The 13,071-nt window shown below is 44.8% G+C and overlaps 1 protein-coding gene across 1 annotated transcript in view; it reads right to left on the bottom strand.

Moving 5' to 3' along the window:
• Positions 1-6: 6 nt before the first annotated feature.
• The window catches only part of sorl1 (sortilin-related receptor, L(DLR class) A repeats containing), an 82,560-nt gene continuing 69,495 nt past the window's right edge, over positions 7-13,071 (bottom strand). Inside the window, 13 exon segments of the mRNA XM_014329991.2 lie at positions 7-1,954; positions 2,490-2,702; positions 3,097-3,286; positions 3,463-3,569; positions 4,358-4,532; positions 6,191-6,355; positions 8,846-8,965; positions 9,869-10,059; positions 10,137-10,227; positions 10,322-10,404; positions 10,731-10,797; positions 10,878-10,982; positions 12,907-13,022. Of these exon segments, the coding sequence (XP_014185477.1) occupies positions 1,887-1,954; positions 2,490-2,702; positions 3,097-3,286; positions 3,463-3,569; positions 4,358-4,532; positions 6,191-6,355; positions 8,846-8,965; positions 9,869-10,059; positions 10,137-10,227; positions 10,322-10,404; positions 10,731-10,797; positions 10,878-10,982; positions 12,907-13,022 (1,691 nt within the window). The 3' untranslated portion in view covers positions 7-1,886.

A 13,071-nucleotide genomic window follows, 5' to 3' on the forward strand; every position in this document is an offset into this window, starting at 1 on the left:
GACTGTATGCATGCGTGTGCACTTGTGTTCCACTGTACAAACAGTAAATTACATAGAAACCTAACGTGTTCTAATAAGGCATTATGTGGCAAAACAGAGAAACCAGAGAACACCGAGTCCACAGAGAAAAAAACAGCATCGATGCCAGAAAATCTGTCGTTAAGGCCAAGAAACGGAACAAAGTGCCTCATGAACAGGACACAGAGCTGCGTGAAATCAAGCTCGAGTCTTGAGGAAAAATGTCAGCACAGACACCGTTTGATGATCCGAGCCAGGGACGAGATGACGAAAGGAAACATCGGTTTGTCGCTCTGGGTCAGTGAATGGGAAGGTTTCAGAACAGCTGCAGTTTGCATGCAGAGACATAAAGGCTGTGTTTCCCACTGCAGAGGGGCGAAGAGCAGCGTGTGTGCACTGACTTCACAGGTGGGGACAGTAGCATAACGAGCTGGGACCATACATAATACATTCATGAAGACGTCTTTACGAACAAAATGAGCGAGGTCAACAAAAAGCAGAACACCATCGGCTCCACGGCAACACGCCGACGTCTGCTAACCGACTGCGGCACAGTCAGGCGAGGCGAGGAGGGCGGGAGCACAATATTTAACGCATCCATATATACTTTCTGCCCCTGATGCAACGCCGGGCTGTCGGACGTGAAGCTCTGCAAACTTTCCCTGCATGGACTGTTTTATTTTCTCATGATAAAATCCACTATGACTGTGTGGGACCACCCACAGGGACACAGTTCTCTCTAAAAAGATGCCAAATGAACAATAAAACGACGAGATACAAAGTGAGCCCGACTCTCACTCACAGCAGTCTGTGCCCACGGCCGACCCGGTACCTCTTCGGACTTTTCTGTAGGTATTCAGCAGACGGACGGCGCTGCCTCAGCCACGGCGATGGGCTGGTGTCTGCTCCGACACAGTTCCCTGAGAACCCCAAACACGCTTCCTTGAGCACTACAGCTATGGCAAAATGCTGCGGACAATAAATCGCGGTCCTGAACAACACAAACAAAACACAAAAGAACTCAATTTTACCAAACGACGTGGTGCAGCATCACAAGAAGAGGACATTTTAAAAGCCGATATTTACAAATTCATTCAGGTGATCTCGGCGATGCTAGCAAGATGGGAGGGTTTCAAAGCCAGGAATCGTCCAATCGCGTGCCGCCTCTACTGACATAACACGGTGCTGCTGGTGGAAAAGAAGAGTGTACCTACGTGATGCCACCAGTCACCTGTGTGCGTCCCGATCCGTCAACAGGACAAACAGGAACCACGATCCACAGTTAGCTCCTCCCACAGGGCACCAGTGTCACATCTACCGCCACAGGACAAACTGTACTCTTACCAAAATATGTTTAAACATTGTGTATACAGCGTAAGTCTATATGTTTGTGTGTTTAAATGTGTGTTTTTTGCATTCTATATTCCAGCCTCGGGATGCTTATTTTGGCTTTAAGCAATGGACGCCTCCTATGGACGGTGAGTTTGCGACAGGGTCACGCTTTCCCTGACGAGCTCCACAAACTCAAATCCTTCACAGTTTGCTCCAGCGTCCACCTTTTCCTCCCGCTCCTTTTTTGACCCCCGTATATATTTTTAACATTATAAAAAATAAGTTATTGCGCATCCAAAAAAAGTGCAATGTACATTTGAAAAATATTTCTCTCTCTTTACACATTTCCATTTTTTCTCGACGTTTTTCTGCTAATTGGGGTGGATTCCCACGGATGACTTTGGGGTGGTGGCGAGCTTCCGCCCGGTGGCTCTGCGCTCCGTCGTGCCGCACTGCTGACGGAGAGCGAAGGGGACTAAAGGGTTGAAGGAGAGGAAAGAAGGGAACAGAGAGAAATGGGCGACGGGGACGCCACGCTACGCGATAACCATGGGAACGTCGTCTGAGAAGCCGCTGATCATGGGAGCATCTTCGTCGTCATCACCTGTTAACAAAGGGAAAACGCGTGTTTAGAAAGCTTCGTGGCTGTTGGAATCAATTTGTTCAAACGTCAACACGCCAGAGAGAAGTGGACCCGACTGCACGCTAGTACAGCAGCCATATGGCGATGCGCCCTGCTTTATTGGCTGTTTCACTTTAGAAGAAGTTCAGTATGGTGAACATCTGCAAGCATCCAATGAGAAACTCACGTACTGGGGTAAGAATTCAAGTCAGAATTATGGTCATTTTTCACATTGGGCCACGTTTTTATTGCAGTCAGAGCAGGAAGCTAGGTCCAGCTTAGCAGCGTGTGAGCTAGCTATACCAGCTTCATAGGGTGGGGCAGGCTGACTCTTCTATTGCAACCATGCTGAACTGCTAGGGTCAAAGGTCATGCCAAACTGAACAGAAAGGTGAAACTTCGTGGCAGATGATGAAAAACATGTATCCCTCCGCCAACCTAAAATGTAAACGACCTTTATAAATAACCTCGTTTTCCAATTCGTGTCTCGTTTCTCGAATCGATAAGAAATAATTACCCAGTTCATCCCCGGAGGAGAAGATGGCCGAGCCGAGCCGAGAGTTGTAGTGGGAGTTGGCAAAGGCGGTAAAATTGTTCTGCAGCCGCCGGTGTCGGAGGTAGAGAACCACCAATCCACCGCAAACAGCCAGCAGCAGCAGGAAGAGGACGGGAACCACCACGGCCGCCGTGTCGCCTGAGTGGGCCTCGCTGCGGGATGCATCGCTGGTGCCTGTGCGGGAGGGAAAAAAGCATTTACAGAAAAGAAATGAAGTGTTTGTAATCCCTGGAATACTGTTAGGGTTTTCTGGGCTGCATGAAGGCGCTGCTAACAGCCCAGGATTTAGGAGCCGTTATGCTCCTAAATGGCTCCTAATCAAACAACTTAAACTCACATTTGTCGGTAACTTTATTTCATTTGAACCTTTTTTTGTAGTGATTTTTATTAAAAACAATGACATCATCAAACTGAATTTAATGCTAAAAAGCTGGTGAGTGCCTCAAGCAGCTCGAGACTGTCAGATTCAGGGTTTCTTTTGATTCATTCTTTAATGGAGCTACACGTGGAAAAGATGTGAATGGCAACAACACAGCTTTAATGTTCATCAGGTGAGTGTGGGCGGTACCTATGAGCTGGTTATAGAGCAGCACTGCAGGCTCCCCGCACAGCTGCCCGTTGAGCAGGCAGCGAGCCTGGACAGAGAACGTGTAGTTGTGTCCCACCAGCAGGCTGCTGATCCTGAAGAAGGTGTCTGTGGTGTTTCCCAGGGACGACGTCTTGTTGGTCACGCTGTCAAACACACGCACTTCGTACCCCTGTGAACAGCGCCCCCGGCAGGCAGAGGAGCACCACAGCAGCAGAAGAGCAGAGCATAAATCAACACTTGAAAAAGCTCATTCTGCTGTAAGAACAGTGGCACCTCTCACATTATTATCACTCACAGTCACTGACATTTGGTTTCAAAAGCAGTGGTTAGCTGTAGATATCTCACCCTGCTCTCATTGAAGCCCTTCTCTCGGACAGCCAGGCTCTTCCAGAAGAGATATATGTGATCCTTCTCCGTCAAAAATTTCAGGGCTTCAGGAGCCGCAAGAGGAACTACGAGCACAGGAAACGCAGAGTTTATGAAAAGTAAGCACAGGGGAGTAGAATCTGCTCTGCATGAAGCGACATAAGACATCATATTTAGGGATGCGTGCAATCAGTCAGCCAGATGATTAAATGAGTTCATCTAGTTGGTAAAAGAATATTTAGATTTGAAACATGCACAACGCCGGCTGCTGCAGCTCTCTGTGTGTGACGGGAGAAAAAGAACAGACACTGTGTCAAAGTAATCACAGTACTGAGATTACTGTGATCACTACTCCTTATTTAAAAAACAACAGCAACAAGCTATCAGTCAAATTCAGCTATAAATGTGTTTAATGTAGAGTTCTTTCTTTATTGCTAATGTTTTTATTTTTAATGAAACTAAACGTATTCAAAAGGAACAATTAGACATCTATTTACAGTTGAATCACATCTGCATTACTATTTCAGGCCAGTCAACGTGTTTCTGTCTGATTTCAAACAGGCCTTTGAACAGTCAGTGTTAACTAGAGCCGATATGCACCTCTGTAACAGTAACAGTTTCCATCCAAACAGAAGCTTTGGTCATTTACAAATCACAGGCTAAAAACATCAGTGAGGTTACAGTTTGTAAGTGTGTGTTTCTGGTTTGTTTGTGATGTACTCCATTTATACTCCACGATGCTCACATGGCTGTTGGCAGTCACAGCTCAGTCACACTAGAGCAAGAATATGAGGACAACCTCCTTGGATTAGGACAAGTTGGCAGTTGATCAGTGACTGAAGAGTTTGTGAGTTTTGAAGTCACACAGTTATACCTGTGCTGAGGGTGAAGCTGGCCTCCTTGCTCATGTTTCGCAGGCGCACAGAGATGCTGTATCGCCCTCCAGGCTCCAGGCCTTTCAGCACGTATTCCACTGTGTTGTTCTGGGTGGTCAGCTTGTAGTCCCGCTCCACCTTACGAATCACATCCCGCATGTGTATTGCATATGTCTAAAGAAACAAGACGGGAATCCAAGATCAGGTGGATGTTAAAAGCTGTGACGTATCAGGTAATAATATATTTGCGAGGTCATTCTTTTTTATCGGCTGAGTTACAGGATTGTGTTTCATACACGTTTGAACACAGCTGGAGCATCTGCTACAGCACTAACTTACTGCCATGTTAAGTGTTGTTCAGGATACGTGAATAGTCACCATCGACATCTCACACTGTTATCTCTGCTCAAGTATGAGTATTATTAGAATGACAACATGGATGAGACAAAGGAACAAATACTGCCATAAACATGTTCTGTAGCTAATTTACAGCTAGCTAGCAGCACTCCAAAAAGTTGATTCTGTTCACCTGGACGAAGCGTTTAGTGGGGCAAACGTTTCATCACTCATCCAAGTGACTTCTTCAGACTCAGCTGACCGCAGGTTTCCTCAATCTTATTCAATTCAATTCACTTTTATTTATATAGCGCCAAATCACAACAAAAGTCGCTTCAAGGCGCTTCATACATACAGAGAAAAACCCAACAATCACATGACCCCCCTATGAGCAGCACTTTGGCGACAGTGGGAAGGAAAAACTCCCTTTGAACAGGAAGAAACCTCCAGCAGAACCAGGTTCAGGGAGGGGCGGGGCCATCTGCTGTGAAGGAAGACAGGATAAAGACATGCTGTGGAAGAGAGACCGTCTCAGCTGACTGCAGGTTTCCAATCTTATAAACAGGACATTTGCATAATGACTGAAACCAGCCCACTGAAGGAACAATGGGCTGGGAGGTCAGTTCCTTAATCTTAATTATGCAAATTCTCATGACCATTGATCAACAACCACTGACCAAAACCCACTGATCAAAGTCAGCTGAGACTGAAGAAGTCACCTGGATGAGTGATGAAACGTTTCTCCCACAAAACGCTACGTCCAGATGAACAGAATCAACTTTTGGAGATTTACTGTCCTGGATGACTGAGAATGCATCAAGACCTAGCTAGCAGCAGTTTACTGTAATTGTAGAAACAAAGGCAAGTTATAGCTAATATACATTCATATGTTGTAGTATTGTCTTAAATCAGTACAGTTTGACATGAAAAATAAGTCATGAACCAAGTAATTTGGCAGCTAATGTGGTCTGTCTCCTAAGCTAGCCGCTCAGGATTTTCCTAGCAATACAGCTAGCTAGCTGTAGCTTAGCTTCACTGGCTCTGCTTATGTTCTAACATCAGCTGATTAAGTAATTTTTAAAAAGAGCAGATATGACACCAGATCAACCTTGGATGATCGTATGAATTAGCTGGCTTTACTCACCCAGGACAACTTTTGCTACAATACGTTAGCAGGCATAATCACTAAAACCTATATGAACTGAGTGCCCTACTGATTTCAGGGTCCCTCACTGACACTGAATCTGACCAATGTGCTTCACAGAAACGTCCCCCACATGCTGAGACAGGACAAAAAGCCAGCTGTGGTCACACTGTTTGGTTAAAATAACAATCCTTCCAGAGCCACGCTGTAAAATACATGTTAATACAAGGAAAACGCTACCTACTATCTCTTCAACTGTAAATATGAACAAGTTAAAAGGTGTGAAATGAGTCCTTTATATTCCCCATGTTCTGATCGTTTGACATCATCACAATAAGAGACAGGAGTGTACCAAAGGTTTGCTCGGGCTGTCATAGGGGGGCTGCCACTTGAGCGTAGCCTGAGTTTTGTCGACTCGCACACGGTGGAGGTTCCTGGGCGGCAGCTTTTCATTGGGAATCATTTTCACCACAGCGTAGTCGGAGGGAGGACCCAGGAAGGGAGCAACAACCCGCACCTGAACAGAGAACACACAGATCATGGCTAGTGACCGAGTCATGTTACCCATACACAATATGGCCAAAAGAGACACAGCCAGTTGTGAATGCTGGAGTGCTCTGTAAAATGTAAATAAAAGCAGAATGTGGCGGTCTGCAAATCGCTTAATCCCATTTTTCTTCATATTAGAAGACATCAAGAAAATATCAAATGTTTAAAGTGAGAAAATATGAATTCATTTTCAAAAAGCTGGGATGTGGCCCTGATGGATTCTTCTACCATGAAGCCATGCTGGTAAACGCCTTCCATGAAAAAGGCTTTGGGAGCAGATGTTACTCTAACACTTGTATACTTCTCTGTCCCTCTCACCTGTGATGGTGACCTCTCACCACCATCATAGATGCAGTGCTGAATACAACATGCAAGTATCTGGATGTGCAGTGTAAAAAGTTCATTTACAGAACTGTTTGAATAACAGAAATGACCAGTTTCAGCAAATACACGTAAATGAAACTGTGTAATAAATACGATCATTTTTAAAGTGTTTCATTCTGATTTTCAGTTTCAGTTTGGGTTTCTCCTCCCCTATGAATCAGCGCAGATGTCTCTCACTGTTTAAATTTTCAGGGACAACATAAATGAGCTTTAAGGGGAAGGAGGCTTTACGGGGTTAAAAGCTCGTTTCGGTGGAGGATAACCTGAGGGGCTGTACCAAGGCCCGGATCATTCTGCATTCAGGGTTGGTGACTCTGAATGTTCACGTCCATGCTTCGTAATAAGTCTAACGTGTGCCGGGAACATATTCCCCTTCCCTTCACACTGGGAACGGCAGCCTACGCTGCAGTCACTCAGCAGGCTGGCTCCGTGATTCTGGCGTGCCTGCTTTCAACCCTCGTTATTATTCCAGTTTAGTCTGAAAACTGTGTTTGCATTTTAATTTATTCTTCACTACTAAGCTTAGATCACCTGCTCGCGTCACCACCGTCAAGCACAAACGTGACAGCACAGCTGTGGAGACGATCGCAGCTGCATTTGCACCTGCGCTCGTTAAACTTAACGCTGAATAATTTCCACTCCTGCGCTTTTTGTGTTTTCAGGTGGGAGATTTCGCCCTTCCCTTTACTCTCACATGTCACACTAACTAGTTCTTCTGGAAGTGATCTGGCTTCGTGCCACGAGCAAACTTTCTCAGAGCAACAGCACGGAGCGGCGCCGTGTTCAGAATAGAGATGGACCGATGTGATATTAAGTATCGGTATCGGTCCGATACTGACCTAAATTACTGGATCGAATATCGGAGAGAAATAAAAGAAATGTAATCGATCCATTAAATATCAAAAAAGCACCTCACAAAACTTGCGGCATGGCGTAACTCGGCTCATAACCGTAGCACGTCGGAGCAGTATGCGTCACGTGATAGAGCGGCTGTGGCGTGCGAGAGCTGTCGGCGGTCTGGTTGAGCATTTGTAGCCTCGCTACCAAACCAGCATTTCATCTCCGAGAAAGTGATCCCAGAGAGAAGTAAAGCAAGTGTGTAAGTTCATCTCTGAATGTTTGTGAAGCATTCCAGCGTTAACCTTAACAACCGATATATGGAGTGACTGCCTCTTCTTGCTGCTACTTCAATCATGAAACTGATCAATGATCAGCTGATCGTCTCTCTTGTTTGTTTTTGGCCCACTTTGCACCAGAAAGAGGAAACCAGCGGCTGAACAACAGCAGCACGTTTAAGCTTGATAAGCTGTTGTTAGAATTTATTTAATATTACTTTCTACACCAGGATCTTTTTCTACAGCTGACGCTGGTAACTGTGCAGGGGCGGATCTAGCAAAGTTTAGCCAGGGGGGCCGATAGGGCATGAACAGGGAAAAGGGGGCACAAAGACATACTTTTCTTTCTTATTCTCATTTAATATGTCGAGCTTTTAATAAATAATTATCTGAATCTTACACCCAAAGTTTTAATCTGATGTAAAATGTAAATAAGTCCATTACTGTATATAGTAACTGTTAAGTCTAATATACCCTAGTAATCAATTAAGCATCATGAGGTGGAGGGTGGTTCCCTTTTTTTTTTTTTTTTCTGGGAGTTTTAGAACCCTATTGATTAGGTTGCTTACTCTTTAAAATACCAGAATAGGGAGGATGGTGCAGGTTTAAGTTTATTAGATTGATCAGTATTGCTGAACTATGAAATATTTTGTTGTATTTTTTGCATACAGGTGTAACAGAATAGCTTTAGTGTTGTTGTTTATTTAAACTTGAGTATCAACTTATACAAAATGCAGCAAGATATTAAAAAACTGTTTTATTGATTAAAAAACACTATATCGGATTCATATCGGTATCGGCCGATATCCAAATTTATGATATCGGTATCGGACATAAAAAAGTGGTATCGTGCCATCTCTAGTTCAGAAACGGCAGGTACTCAAACACGTGAAACACACGTGTGAGATTCTGGAATGTTCCTTTAGAGAGACGTGTTTAAGAACGGAGGAAAGACTCACCAGGAAGAGAAACTGCTCATCGCTGTCTACGGTCACTGTGAGGCCGACAGAGGGTGTGCGCACCTGACGAGGACTGAGGTAGAAGTCCAGGAAGGAGGTGGCATAAAACACACCGTACACCTGCGCGCACACAGACACACACAGTTTCAATGGTCAATACGTACGTTCAACAGAATGTGAAATAACAAATGTAGGAGGATCTGGTTGGATCTGAATGATGTCCTCAGGATCCTTTGTTCATTAATGTGATTCCATGCACATGCAGCGTGTGTGCAGTAATGCATGAGTGCAGGTCACTGCCTGCCACACTCAGTCTCTTCATCGACTGTCACCATGACACACTACTACACACCATGGTATGTTTTTAACATATTTTTGAGCACCTATGATATAATATGATATAAGCTTAGTGTTAAAGGATGTGTTATGGTTGCGATATCAGCCAACACTCCACATCATGACGGAGTGTCGTCATCTTAATGTTAAAGAAAACATCATAAACCCAGACTCTGTTCTGGATCCTGGCACTCAGATTTCAGCTTTGGATGCATCAGCCTCTCTCTCAGTTACAAAGCCAACTCCACAAACATGGGATGTGGTGTAAATATAAATACATGCAGTGGATCTCACATCTCATGAAATCAGACCATAGAAAACATATCCAACATTTGAAATGAGAAAATGTACCATTAAAAAGGGTCGTGTTTACTGCTGTGCACCAACCTGCCTGCTGTTACAGAGGAACTCAGCTGCTGGACTTTTACCAGAGCAATGCTGTCCCGTGTCTTCTTTAGGATTGTAGCTGCTCAGTCCAGTTCATATCACATGTTTTCAGTCGGTGGACGGTTACGCCGTCGGTTAATCAGACTCCATTCCCATTATATTTAACTTTTAGCTCCACACTTTTCCAGAATTGTATTTAAAATCTTTTTAACTGCTGGATTTCTCTGATAAAGTCAAAGATGAAACAACAGGCTGCACACTCTTACGTCATTTTCTATGATATTGTTTGTGTGAGTTTACCTGAGCAGGCGATCCACTGACGGTCCAGCTGCACTCCACAGCTGTCTGGTTGACAGCCTTGGCCTTCAGGAGGGGCCGCTCTGGCTGCTGGCCTTTGGTCTGCTGATGTGTCAGCGTGGTGGGGCTGTCTCCGACGCTGGTGTGAGCCCACACAGCCACCTCATACACCGTCCCTGCTGTCAGGTTTGTAGCTGGAAACAGACAGCACACGTCAACACCCACACTGCCAGACAAATGCACGCGTGACAACAACAGTCTGACTCGGTACCTTTGAGGACCCCTGATGTGAGCGTGTAGTTTCTGTTCTCCTTCACGTGTGTGTCAAACTGCCAGGACAGGATCACAGTGTACTGTTCCACCTTAAAGAAACAAACAGGGCCATCAGAGGCGTTCGCACAAACGGGAACCATCAGCTAAAAAACACAAGAAGAAAACCTGAGGAGAAGCTCTTACTTTGTACTCAGAGTTTAATGTAAAGGACAGGCTCATGGAGTCGTTGGTGATGCTGGCGAGGTTCACAGAGGGAGGAGGCAGGGCTGCAACACAGGAAGGAGTCAAAGGTTTCCCTGGTTTCACACAGCTGATGACGAGACATTTATAGGACCGGCCGTACGACGTACCTGCCCCACTGTTCATTATTTGGGCGCGATCGGTTGAGGAAGTGATTCTGAAAATATTTACTTCTATTTAAAGTTATTATTTATAATATGTGTTCATTTCTGACAGGCCTCCAACACACTTGTGTTCTTACTGAAGGAACTAGCACACACAAAGAGGCCTCCACCTGAAATGTTTCCTAAATACCAGTAGATGGCAGCGGGGAGCAGCTTTTCAAACTGCAGCGAGCCTGAGACCAGCGTACCTTTCTTAGGGGTGATGGATTTCACCTCGGACCAGTTTCCCACACCTCGACTGGTCACCGCAGCCACCTGGGGAAACATCAGCGGTTACACATGCTGCACGTGACGCTAACACAGCGGATGTTTGTGAAGCGGTGCAGGCGTCTTACCCTGAAATTGTACTGCGTTTCTGGACGCAGCTCGTACACCTTAGTCGTCTCTGATTTGGATCTCGCCGACGTCCAGTCAGCGCTTTGAAACACGCTGTACTCAACCTGTCGACAAACACAAATAAAAGGATGTTTAGCCACAAAAATCCACGACTAGTGAATGTGGAGCCTTTAATGAGCCGAGTCATCTCCTGGCCCAGATGTGGGTCGTTTTAATAAAAGAAGCTGGGCTGCACCAATAAGCTGAACCGCTACAGGTACAAGCAGATGCTACAGTCACTCAATGAATATGTAAAAACATCAACACTGCATCTGTTTGATCAACAATCTCAAAAACTATTTGTCAAGAGATTTATTTCAAAGACACTTCTTCAGCTGAGAGTCTAAGAGGAGAAAACACACAAACAGACGCTGCAGTTTTAACTTGCAAGGGCGTTTCGCAGAGCGCTCACATCAGAGTGGGGGCCCTGTGAAATGCACGCTCTGTTCTTGCACTTGTCTTTATTTATACACGAGAAAAATGAATACATTTGACGTGAGCATGTGTGTATGTGATTGTGTGTGTGTGTGTGTGTGTGTGTGTGTGTGTGTGTTGTGTGTGTGTGTGTGTGTGTGTGTTGTGTGTGTTGTGTGTGTGCGTGTGTGTGTGTGTGTGTGTGTTGGGTGTTGCGTGTGCGAGGTCAGAACTGCTTGTTTGACTTCTTACTATCGCTGTGGGAAGATTCAGATACAAATATCAGAACACGTTTTATAAAGAACAATCAGTCCAGAACAATGAAAAGTACGATCAGTTCTAAGCTAGGAAATGATCATCATGCAGCATTCTATCACAAGTAAACTTATATCATAAAAAGCTTATACTGACTAAAGAAATACAATATTCTATTGACACTATTGTAAACAAAATGTGCAAATTTAAGACTTTTAACGTTTTGTCTGTAGTGTAATTACTTTGTCTACACTTTTCACTTCTTTTCTTATTGTTCAGTGAGAGAAACTTAAACACGTGCATTAAAGTCAAGTGAATCCCCTCACTGAGAGATCGGCATCATGTTTCCTCACATATGAAGCTAATGAGCTACAGAAGAGTCAGCGTCTTCTGAGCGTGTCTCCTGATCAAAGTCCAGCAGTGATACTAACTCCAAGTCTTTTGTGAGCAAATCAAAAGTGTAACAAACTCTGCTGCTCTGACAACGTTTGTTAGTTTAGTTACACCATCGTGCTGAGATTTTAGCAGGGACACCTGCTGCTGTAACACAAACAGAACATACCTGTGTGGTTTCTGCATTTCAGTCACCTATAAGCACCTGCTTCTCTGTCAGATGTGGAGATACATCAGTTGTAACACCTGCCAGTTTACAGCCTTTCTTACCTTCACGAATATATCCCTCCCTCTTAAAGTCTGTCTCATTCTGCCTCCTCTGTAATCCCAAACTGTCCCACATACAAGGACAATGATCTGGGTTGTATCGTGGACTTCACAGATCTAGGTTTGCTTTTCAACTAAAGCTCCAGATTTCCTCCAACGTCCTTGATGATTCTTAGTTTGCACATTCTCAAAGTGAACTAAACACTCTTCCATGAATTCTCCAAAACGACTTGTTGCTTCTGCAGCTTTGCTAGCAAAGGTTCAGACGCCCGTTCCTGCGTGTTTAGCTTCATAGAGGCTTTTGAACTTCTAAGTCTTAAACTCTCCACTAACCAATCACACAGCTTCGCTTCAGTAAACAAACACTTTGGACTTGGAAAGCTCACATCTGTGAAAAACATCAGTTCCAGAGTGTTTATAGTGAACCTGCGTTCACATGCACACCTTGAACTGTCTGATGACGAGTTTATCAGAGTGTGTTTGCTGCTTGAGACGAGACACACTGACGAGGCGGGGGGAGGCCTGCGGCCGCTCGGGTCTGTTTTGATTTCTAGACTCGTATTTTGAACTCTCCGTGTTTGTGCTTTACCTGCCGGGCTGTTGAAGCCATCATCATCATCATACTGTGTAAAAACCACAGTTGCTTAGAAAGCGACTTACAATGTACTCCCTGATGAGGCCGTTGCTCTTGTCGGGGGGACTCCAGGAAACCACCACTGTCCCATCCACACCATTATTATCACAGGACAGCTGCAGATTCCTGGGAGCGTCAGGCACTAAACCACACACACACACACACACACACACACACACACACACACACAC

Source organism: Haplochromis burtoni, unplaced genomic scaffold, assembly GCF_018398535.1.
Source record: "Haplochromis burtoni strain Fernald_Lab_line unplaced genomic scaffold, NCSU_Asbu1 Contig_649, whole genome shotgun sequence".
Taxonomy (NCBI): domain Eukaryota; kingdom Metazoa; phylum Chordata; class Actinopteri; order Cichliformes; family Cichlidae; genus Haplochromis; species Haplochromis burtoni.